We start from the raw sequence: 12,022 nt of genomic DNA, 5'->3' as shown, positions 1-12,022 counted from the left end.
TCCCAAGGCAGTTGGCGACGCATGTTCCAATGCTGCAGTTATCTTACTTGTCTTTACTTAAGCCCTTTGCTCCTCTAGGTTGCATAGGCTTTTGAAAAAAGTCTGCCACTTGACTCTGGTAATGGTGGTTCTTTTGAGATCTCCCCAAGTCAAGCCCGCTCTCTGACATTTCTTCCTGGACACTTCTTATCCAGCCATTTCTTGGGCGACATTGTCACCTCTTTCCTTGGGAGTTACTTTTCAGGGCTTGTCGGGGGATATTTGTGGCAGAGTTTCTGAGGGTGTGACCAATCCAACACTACTTTTCTCTTTCAAATTTGTAAGTCAACTTGAGGTTCGCGGGCCTTCGGCCCGCTCACATCTAGAGTCCACGCCCGCTAAAAAAAAAAAAAAAAAAAGAAAAAAAAATGGGGGGGGGGGGGGGAACTATTGTGGCGGAACTATTGTGCCGCAGCGCACGTTTCCGGTTGGACATATTTGACCGCCGGACGCACTGGAGAGAAGTGACTGTTAAGCCTCTGCTATTTCTCTGCAGCAGGCACATGCAAACACAGTGGTGTCAAATTTCACTCTCTCTCTCTCTCTCTCTCGCTTGCCCGCACCCCCTCCCCTGTTGCCTCCTCTCTCTCGTGCTTAGCGAATGAGCGGACGGCATAGGGTTAGGGGCGGTACTCCTTACGTCCTAGACGACTACCTATGAGTTGAAGTCGATGTAAAGGGGGCGTGAAGTGGGATGCGGCTCTTAGAGGAATGTATATATAAGATGGGATCCTGACTTGTTCTTTACTTCTTTTCCACAGGTTCATATTGCTTACTTTGTCTCTCCACCAGATGTTTAATATCGTCACTGTCAGGCAGAAACCTTGTATCTCCCAAGTTTCAAATGTGTATGTTTTTTCCGTAAAGTAAATCGCTGTTTCACCATACAAGACAACGACCATATTCTCCTGAGGCATGTGTTAATGAATGTTTGTAGACTGTGTGTTTGTGTGTCTTGTTGTCCCCCAATATCCATACAGCATAACCTGTTTTGTGTGGGAGTTGAAGATGCCTGTTTTGGTGTTGATATTGACGGCTTGTGAAGATTTTGGTTCATGATCAACCACGTTTTAATTTGTTTTCCAGGCACAGGGCATTTTCCAGGAGTACCTACTAGCAATGACCACTGATGAGCAGCTCCTGAACCACACCGCTATGGTAAGACCATTCACTTATGTCTCTCTACGTCAGGGGTCTTCAGCGTTTTCAAGCCAAGGACCCCTTAGTTGAGAGAGAGAGATGAAGCAGGGACCCCCAGATTCATAGTTTCATCGTTTGACAGCACAGTCATCAGCGTATTTTGGATTCATGTAAATTTGTGTTTTCAGATATTTAACCACTTGAACCTTCAATACTTAATAAACTTGACCTTTCACTCTGTAGCCTACGTAGTGTGCTCTTTTATTCTCCTCTACACCAAACCTCTTTGCCAAAAATAGCTGATCTACAAGCTCACAACGCCTCGTGTGAGTTTGTAGATCTGCTATTTTTGTCTAAAGTTCTCAGAATATGGACTTTATGGTTCAAGTGGTTAAAAAAGGAGAAAAAAGGTTTCTATCACACAAAGATTTGAAGGACCCCTTGTAGTAACTCTGAGGACTCCCTAGGGTTCCCGGACTCTCTGTTGAAGACCCCTGCTTTACGTGCATGTTGTCCCCCAGGGTTCTAAAATAGTTGCACTACTTTTTTCCCTAGTCTACACCAAATCTCTTGGCTGAAAATAGCCGATCTACAAGTGTAGCCTACTGTATAGAGCAGCTTTTTTCATGCGGTTTTAAGGCGTCTCTAGTCCTAAATTGTCATAAGCTCATCATTCTTTTCGTCTTGTTTTTAACTCACCATTCAGATGTTTCCGTCAGTCTTTGTTTTTCAGAACTACTCAGAAGAAATATTTGCATTTGTGTAATTCACTATACATTATAGGCTCAATAAGAGTCAAAAAGAGATGGTGCTAATGCACATCTCGCTCAGTGTTCAGGTGCTGGACAAACGGCGGATCAACAATGCAAAAGAATAAAGTCTGCAATAAATAAGTGGAGCTGACAACCAGTGTGCAGACTTATTTTTCAAACACAGAGTCCCCAACCATGGGGTTAACATTTCCCATTGACAGCCAGGATGTGCCCCCCCCAACAGGCTCTTTACTGTGAATGGGGTGTGTGTGTGGGCTGTGTTCAGTCTAATGTATTTAGTAATTACATCCATAAGCATTTGTAGCAGAATGAGCTACAGTATAGCATCCACTGTACTGTGGAGCCGGGGAGAGGTTTAGAGGAGGGAACGTGATGATGTTGGTGGGTGGTTGGATGGAGAAGTTACTTTCATATTGAATAATAATAACAGCAGAGTAGAAGGTGTTGGTGATGCAGAAAACACGTTCACGAATCAGTTCACGGAGAGCTCCTTGGTATGGTAATACATTATTGTTAGATAGCAACCCGTTTCCACAGATTCTGGATTACTGAACTGAACAGAACAGACGTTAAGCAAACCTTCCACACAGGAGACCTCTTTGGAGTCATCACTGTAAAGCCAACTGTGGGGTTAATATATGATGCTACCTTCACCAAACGAACAAAGATACTCCTGCTCACCATAACAACAATTAAAACGTCTCTTAGACAGAGAAACACAACTTTTAGGCCCTCAGACATGGGGCAAATACGTATTTGCCTGATTGTCTATTTGCCTGATTTCTCTCTCTAAATGTTTTTTAAAGATTTGTTTTTGGGCTTTTGGGCCTTTATTGATTGGACAGTAGACCGACAGGAAATGGGGGGAGAGATGGGGAGTGACATGCGGCAAAGGTCGTCCGGATCGGGAATCGAACCGGCGACGCCGCCAGGCATCCATGCCTATGTGGCAATGCCTAAGTGGTATGCGCCTGGACCAGTAGGCCAGCGGGCGCCCCTCTTGAGTTTTAGTTGCTTAATAGACCTGATGGATCCCTTGCCTCCAATGTTACACAGTATTGTGCATCTTTCTGACCTGCTTTGTTTGTTTCATGTACAAATTCACTCACTTTTCCTTTGTCGTCTTCACATCACACAGGCTCTGAAGAACATCGCTGCCATCAGCCTGGCTATCAATTACCCCAATAAATCCACCTCCAAGCTGCTGGACGGGTCCCCCTGAGAGGACCAGATGAAGTGAAGCCAAGGTGACTTAGAGAGTATGATGGCAGCCTGGAGGCAACCCATCTTCACCTTAACTCAGCAGGCTCACTTGTGAACCAGGGATGAAGGCGGTGTTCCCCCACACAACATCCTCACTTAGGGACTCCCAATGACATGACACTCTCTCAATTTCTCTGGACATATGTTGCAGTGGGGGGGCTCCCTCACTAATCACAGTTCCGTTGGCCTTAGGTGAATCCAATATATCAGCATGTGCTTTATTGGAACAAGTGTCTTTTTTATTTTTTTATTTTTAAGTTTTACTTGACGATGCTGTGCTAAAGTTGAGGTGTGCCAAATCTGCCACTCCCACAGGGAAGTATTTTCCTTCTTTTTCTTTTTCTTCTTTTTTTTTAAATTCTGTTCATTTTATTTTAATTGTCTAAACAAATAGCCACCGTGGGTACACGATTGATAATGGTGAAAGCAGCAAGCAGGTCACCTTGCCTGCTTGCCGCCTGTCTCTGTGGACATGTAGAACGTGTCTAAAAATACGGCCCAGGACAGTGGATTCTCATTAGTCACTATGGGGAGACAGTTCTGACCTACTAGCTCACTCAACTCCTCTCCTCCTCCTTCATCTTACTGAGAAAAAAGAACATGTTTGATTTAATTTATTTTTTTAACACTAGAAAGATTTTTATGGGGTTACTTGTTAAGAATTAAGCAGTATTTGCCTGTAAATTCCTTCCTGAAGAGATCAAAAAGATGAAAAGGCTCTCTGTCACTTTTTGGTATGAAAAGTAGGAGCCTTAATATGGCTACTGCACCATGGAATGATTTACAGTAGCGTTGATATACTGTACAATTGGACAGACATCATTTTTCCTTTATTTTTATTTTGACAGAAATTATAAAGTATAATTTAACAACTTTTTTCCCCCCTTTCTTTCTTTCTTTTTGGTGCATAAACACAACACACATAGGACTGTACAAACAGAACATCAATGCAAACATTTTGCCCAGAACAACTTTAAACTCTCCTATGACAGCCTGTGCTTACTTCAAGGATAGCACAAAACAAATGCATATACAGGAAAAGAAATACAAAACATATTTATTTTAAGCAACAAAAAAAGCCTGTACTCAGTTGAGGCAATCCTAAAATAAATGTCAAGTAAAAAAAACTAACCATAGTGATTGAAAATAGGGAAAAGGAGAGGTGTATCATCTGTTCTGGAGGGGGGGGATGAAAGGAATAATGAATACATTTCCTGTGATTACACAAAGCCAGGAGCTGTGTGGAAACGGAAGAGCTTACGGACATGCTGTCAGTACACAGAAAGAGGTGTTGGGTGGTGGATATATGTTCTAAATATACTAAATGTGAATATTAAGTATGCATCTGAATTCCTTTGTCATTGTACAGGGCACAACAACATGTAATAGAGTACAGATTGTGCACTCACAAACAAACAGTTAAGCATATTTAAAAGTGTGATTCTGAATGGGGGGTGGGGGAAACACAACCCATGTAGAATGCGTAGATTACGTCAGACTTCGGTGCTCTACACACACAAAGGCAAAGATATTGCCCTTAAGGATATTGCGCATTTTCTGAATGTGCAATATCTTTGTGAACAAAGGTTCAATTAAAGATGTACTGTAGTAATGGGGATAGATAGCAGTGTCTGTTTGGCAATGTTCAGTTCCTGCATGGCTCTGGGGTCAAAGCTGTACTTAAGTCTGTTTCCGCTTGATGGTGGAAATTTAAATTTCAAGAAGTAGAGGTTGTAGGATGGGATGGGGGCTCTATTATCGGGTTTAAACTCTATTTCTTTTTTTCTTTTTCTCTATTATTATATTTCTTTTGAATGAAACCACAGTGGTGTATGCCAAAGAAACCCATTTCTTGTGAGCCATCAAATGAGCTCCCTCCACTCTTCATCACATTGCTGCCCTGTGAGGAGGAAGAGAAGAGAAATAGATTAGAAGATGGCTTATTTATTTTTTGATGGCCCTACAGGGCTGTAGGATCTTTGGTGTTTTTGTTTACATGACTGTCAGCCACAGTGGGGGAGCCTCCTAATTCATACTTGGTCGCTCAACCATAAATAACAGATTTTCAGAGTTTAAAAAAAAAGTGACTCATGCAAGTGACTAGATTGTGTGGCGAAGTAAAACTTGAGCTCAACGTTCTTGACTTGTGAGTTCGATGGGCCCCAGCATGGTTTATTTTCCTCTGAGAATTTGGTTGGATGACGCCTCACATACAGTATATACCATGTGCCTACAGCTAAAACAAAAAAAGCAATCGTTTATTTAACTCATGATATTGGAAAGATCTTTAATTATATTTTAAATGAGAAATATATTGTTTAATTTGAGCTTTTTCTATCTTTTTACCTTTTTTGTGTTAGTGTCATTGTTATGCTTGTTACTTGAGACTGAGATTTGAATGTACATATCTGTGAATATTGTTAATTGCATAGTAATAATACGGGGGGGAGTCTTTCATATCAGCCCCTTACCAATTTGAATTTTAATATATTGGTCACTTAAAGGCTAGACACATTCTTTTGTTTGATTTTTGTATGCATGGCACATTGGAGATCAGAATACTGCTTGGGTTGAAATGTGATCCATTTCTAATTTAAAAAGAAAAAAACAATTTTGATGTGAGAATGTTTCTTTGTGTCATCTTTTGTTTGTCTGTGCTCACTGGGGGGTTTATCTTAATTGAATCATCATAGATTATCTTATCTGTTATTGTACTCTACCAGCTTTCCTTAACTCTAAAAGTCAAGTGCCTTCATTTTAACTCTGCTGATCAATTTCTGTCCTTCACCTGTTCCCTTTAGCAATGGAACAAAACCTCCCCATTCATTCGGATGTTGGTGACCGTGTCCTGTGTCTGCTTTTTATCTCGGCACGGCATCTGCCCTGAGTTATTGTTTAGTCTCTTTTGTCTCTTTTCCCCTCCAGAAGGAGAGCTCTTAATATGACTTTAGGTTCTCTCTGTTCTCCTTCCTATAATCTCCTTCTCGGGGACGGGCATTTGTGAAGGGAAGGATGATGGTCGCTGGGGGTGATAATGATTTCAAATGGAGGAAATATTCAATAAGGGTCCAGATGATTCAGCTGGCTATCTGTGCCACTGGAGTGAGTCAGCTCATCCACCTCCGCCCCGCCCCTCCTTACCTCTCCCTCTCATGCCCGATCTCCCCTCCTTCCTGGCTCCTTTCACTGCTAATCTAGGTCCCCCAGCTTTTTCACCTAACCAAGGTGAACGAAGCATTACCTAGCTGCCTGTGAATGCAGAGAGAGAGAGAGAGAGAGAATTTGAGGGCAGGCAGTGATTTGGTGTGGCGCTGGGTGTTGAGGGTATAAATAACCTCTGACACCCATTCTTGCAGGATATCACTGCGGAGAACAGTAGTAAAATAGTCCATTTAATTCCATAGAATGGAAAGCAATAAAAAAAAAATGCTTTTTTTGTTTTATTTTGCAGGGCACTTTTAGTGTAGAAAGAAAAATGCATTCAACCGGACTGCCTGGCCCTTCAGTGATTATTTTATAAGCCCACTGTACAAGTAAAATCATAGACCTAAATTTGGTGTGTTTTACGCAGCAAGTGAAAATACTTTTCCAGGTTATTCGCAGTGATAAATAATTATATTCCTTAAAGGACGACTTCACCCATTTCCAACATATCTTTGTATAATTGGTTCTCATAATGCTCATGATAAAATGTTACCTTTTTTCTACTCTGTCTCAGAGGAGAGCTGTGGAAAGTTCAGAAACCCACCTACAGTACCAGTGACATTATAGTTTTTTATTGATTAACGTGAGAGAACCATTGCTTCCATTATAGCATTCTAACTTTCGAGAATTGTAATCCTGCAGTTTCTATAAGCTTGGGTGGGTTTCTGTAGTGTCCACTGACACAGACCAAGTAGAATATTTGGTATTGAGTGTTACTAGTGAGGACCAATTATATGAAGCTACTGTAGGTTGAAAATGGGTGAAATTGTCCTTTAATGACACCATTGGTAGCAGCATAGCATCCTAAATTAATATCCGACCCCTCTGTCTCATCCTGTGTTCTTGTGCGACTGTGATAAATGAGGTGACCATGACTCAATTTATGAAGGTCAGATGTGGGACGCCCTGCCCACTTGGATTCATCTTCATTTATTTTTCCCTCGTCTCATGCAGGCTGTGAATTTCCCCCAGTGCCCTGGTAGGTGGATATTTGAATATGCAACATCTTCAAGATGCAAATACTTGTCAGAATGTTGTCACTTATTAGGACTGTTCATGATGATTCTGCCAAGACAATCAAGTAGCCAGCTTTTATAATTTACCAATGTCGTCGTCGTCCTCCTCCTCCTGTCTGTGTTTCACTCAGACGAGAGCGCTTGGAGATGGGATGCTGTTACTTGCATCTCTCTTGCTCTCTGTTACATCATGTGCGTGTGTGTGTGTGTGTGTGTGTGTGTGTGTGTGTGTGTGTGTGTGTGTGTGTGTGTGTGTGTGCGTGTGCGTGTGCGCGTGCGTGCCTGTGTGCGTGCGCGCCTGTCTTTCTGTCTGCTGCTTTGCCTCTAAATGGACCCTTTGACCCGGTCCAAATATCCATCATCTGGTGATGAAGCCAGAACAACAGATGGTCAGGCTGGTGTTAAGAGTCCTCCTGATGGCGTGCAGTCTCCTTCACCTTGTCTCTCTTGTCATAATGAGAGACCTACTTCCTTTATCCCACTCGGGACATGAAGGACCGTGTGGGTCACTTCCCTTGAGGCCTGTGGATGGATAATTGGGAAGTTTAAATAACCCAGGAAGAATATGAGATACACTTGACTCAACCCCAGCCCTTTTAGTAACTCCTCACATGCATTATGTCTGACTGCGTTTGGATAGAGCAGTTTGTGTTTGGTCTCCTTGCTGGGTGTGAGGTGTGCTGCTGCTATCGGAACACCCACCTGTGGCACCAGAAGGGGTTGGATTGTGATGGATAGCTGGTTGCCTCTGCCATGACAGCCATAATGTTAAGCCTATTACCCTCAGGTACTCTAGTCTACACTAGTAAGACGCCTCAGGGCAACAAGCAGCCCTAAAGGGCGAGGTCGCGCCATGTCTTGGACAACTGGCCAGTGATGTATACCAGTTAGCCATATATGGAGACCCCTGGTACCCATATATGGAGATCCATGTACTGTATATGGAGATATGCTGTGAGAGCCCAAAAATGCTTACTCAGTTATTCGTTATGTGAAAGTCCTATGATGACGTCTATGACATCTATCTGACATCATACATACAATCCCTTTTATGCCCATACATGTAGATGTCTGTAGAACCAGCCACACAGCCATCTGTCTTGGCCATATATGGATTCTGTTAGTGTGGTATGTGGCCGATGTGGCCTCCATATATGGGCATTCCCATATGAAGTCCTGTTAGATATGGGCTTAATATTGATTACATCAGGGAACTCCATATAAGGGCATAAAAGGGATTCTGTTAGTGTGTTTCCCCTGATATCACGCTGAAGTCAGAGCGGCAAACCCATTCTGTTAGAGTGGTTCCCCTGACATCACAGGTCTATGGGTTTGACGGCAAACCCATAGACCGTACAAAAGTGTACACGTCCGGACAGACGGAGTCAGCATGTGACGTTTCACATACCAGTAAGACGCCTAAGGCGCCTAAGGACCTCGCCCCAAAGGGCAAGGTCACGCCATCTGGGATACAATCCCTTTCATGCCCATATATGGAGATCCCTAACAGAATCCCTTTTATGCCCATATATGGAGATCTCTCCTCTGAGAATCTGACATCACTGTGATGTCACCTATTTAAGCCCATATATGGAGATCCCTGCTCTGAGTATCTGACATCACTGTGATGTCACCTGTGATGTCAGTGATGTGTCAGGGGAACCACAGTGTCAGGCAGTTACCCGCCCAGACGGACGTCTACGGACAAGCTGTGACAGTTCTGATAGTAAACTGCGACCTACAGTCGCAACTAATCTGCGACCTTCGTCGCAATCACTGTTTCCCAAACAATGGGCTGGGACCCATTTGTTGGGTCATGGACCACTTTTTATGGATCACAACAGCGAGTAAAAATCCCATTTTCTTTTCCTACATTTAAAAGTATAAATATATTTCAAAAGATTTTTTAAACAGTGTGTTGTTTTGGTGTGTTTTTGTTTTATGTTATACCAGGGGGAGCTCTGTCTTATTGTTTTTTTCTGTCTAACGTGATTAATATTCATGATGTTGCTGTCCTATACAGTGTAGCACTGGATATATCTCTTAATCTGTGTACAGATATAACATGATTAATTTTATTTCTTTGAATGTTAATGGGCTTCTCAATCCAGTTAAACAGAGGAAGATCATCTCAAAATTAAAAAAAGAAAATATAGATGTAGCTTTCCTTCAAGAAACGCATATGACAGGATTGGAACATGAAAAACTTAAAAGACAGGGATTTAAATATGTGTATGCATCTTCAAATGGTTTAAGACACACTAGAGGAGTGGCTATAATAATTTCTGGGAAAGTAATGTATGATCATATCTCAACCATTAAGGATAGAGAGGGTAGGTTTGTAATGATTAAAGGAAGAATTGATGGAAATATATTTACCTTTTATAATGTCTATATTCCCCCAAATTCAGATTTAGATTTTTATAAGCAAATATTTGACAGGATAGCAACAGAAGCACAGGGGGTCCTGGTGTGTTCGGGGGATCTGAACACAACGCTGGGACCCCTTGACTCCTCAGGACGGAGACCAGCTCAATCTAATAAAATAACAAAGAAGATAAACATGTTGATCTCAGAATTAGGGTTGCTGGATGTTTGGAGACATAGGAATCCATCACTTAGAGATTATACCCACTTTTCATCCCCACATTCGAGCTACAGTAGATTAGATTATTACTTACTATTTGGAACAGATATAAATAAGGTGCAAAAATGTCACATTGGAACAATGGACTTTTCTGATCACTCTCCAGTGTACCTTTCTCTGTCTACTACAAATGGAAAGAGAAACACCCTTTGGCGATTTAACCCTAGTATATTGAATGAACAGCGAATAGAACAGTTTACAAAAGATATAACAGATTTTCTAGAATTTAATGATAAAGATGGGGTGTCCCCTTCCGTCTTATGGGACACGTGTAAAGCTGTAATGCGGGGAAAGGTTATTGCATTAGCATCCTTCCTTAAAAAACAAAGAACAGAAAGGCTCAATACACTACAAATAGAATTAAAAAATCTTGAAATTAAACATAAAGATTCAATTGACCCCAGAACCAAAGTGGAATTAGCAGCCAAAAGAAATCAGATTGACCAACTATATAACCAAGAAATCCAGAAGAAAATGATGTATACTAAACAAAAATATTATGAGGGAGGTAGCAAATATACAAAATTATTGGCATATAAACTCAGAAAACAACAAGCCGATAATACAATATATAAAATAACGGATCCGAGTACTAAAGCTACTCATCATGGACTAGAGGAAATTAAAAACAGTTTTACAGACTACTACAAAAGATTATACTCTCAGCCTCCTGTTACCAATGATGAACAGATGCATACATTACTCGATTCATTGCATCTACCGACTCTCACAGATGATCAAAATACGAGCTTAATGTCACCGATATCAGAAGAAGAGATTTACTCGGCTATAGCCAGGTTGAAAGCCAATAAATCACCGGGAACTGACGGCTTTAGTTCCGAGTACTACAAGGCCCTGAAAGAGGTTTTGACACCTATTTTACAAAAAACTTTCAACTGGATTTTGGAAGAAAATGAGATTCCAATATCATGGAATGAAGCAATTATTTCGGTCATACCTAAAGGAGGTAAAGACAAATTGGACTGTGGAAATTATAGACCAATTAGTGTATTAAATCTGGATTATAAACTGTTCACATCAATATTGGCTAGAAGACTTGAAAATATTGTTCCAAAGATTCTAAATTTAGACCAAACAGGCTTTGTTTTATCACGCCAAACACATGATAATATTAGAAGATCCATTCATGTTATTAGTCACATAAATCAGAATAAGATACCAGCTATGTTGATAAGCCTAGATGCGTTTAAAGCTTTTGATTCTGTTCGCTGGAAGTTTTTATTTGGAGTTATGGAAAAGTTTGGATTTCATCAGGCCTTTATTAAGACAGTGGAATCCCTTTACAGTAAACCATCAGCTAGACTGAAAATTAATGGTGAGCTCACTGACACTTTCTTGCTGGAGAGGTCCACAAGACAGGGCTGTCCAATATCTCCAGTACTGTTCGCGATTTTCATCGAGCCTTTGGCACAATGGATTAGGCAGAATAATTCAATTAAAGGTATATTAATGCCAGCAGGTGAACAAAAATTGGCCTTATTTGCGGACGATGTGCTGGTGTATATTTCAAGCCCAACTGAATCCTTGCCAGCGCTGATGTCTGTGTTGGAGGAATATGGGTCTTATTCAGGCTACAAAGTAAATGAACAGAAAACACAAGCTCTTAGCATGTATTATGATCCTCCTCAACATCTTCGCTCTAGGTATGAAATTGGGTGGGATAAACAATCTGTTAAATATCTAGGTATTATATTACCAACAGATTTGTCCAAGTTAGAAGAGTTAAATTATAACCCCCTAAGAAGAGAAATACTAGCTGATATTGATAGATGGAATTTAATTCCATATTTAAACATAAGTTCTCGCATAGAATCTGTAAAAATGAACATTTTACCAAGACTTTTATATTTATTTCTATCAGTTCCTATTGAGAAACCAGAACAGTACTTTTCTGATTGGGACAGAATTATTTCTCGATT

At 41.0% G+C, this 12,022-nt stretch overlaps 1 protein-coding gene across 1 annotated transcript in view; it reads left to right on the top strand.

Annotated features, from left to right (window-relative positions):
- The window catches only part of zzef1 (zinc finger, ZZ-type with EF hand domain 1), a 49,972-nt gene extending 44,162 nt beyond the window's left edge, over positions 1 to 5,810 (top strand). The window contains exons 54-55 of the mRNA XM_080749174.1: positions 1,126 to 1,197; positions 3,091 to 5,810. Of these exons, the coding sequence (XP_080605300.1) occupies positions 1,126 to 1,197; positions 3,091 to 3,174 (156 nt within the window). The 3' untranslated portion in view covers positions 3,175 to 5,810. The remainder of the gene's footprint in view (positions 1 to 1,125; positions 1,198 to 3,090) is intronic.
- Positions 5,811 to 12,022: the final 6,212 nt, after the last annotated feature.

This window comes from Nannobrachium achirus (assembly GCF_963921795.1).
Source record: "Nannobrachium achirus genome assembly, chromosome: 19".
NCBI lineage: Eukaryota > Metazoa > Chordata > Actinopteri > Myctophiformes > Myctophidae > Nannobrachium > Nannobrachium achirus.
This window is presented reverse-complemented; position numbering and strand designations above follow the sequence as displayed.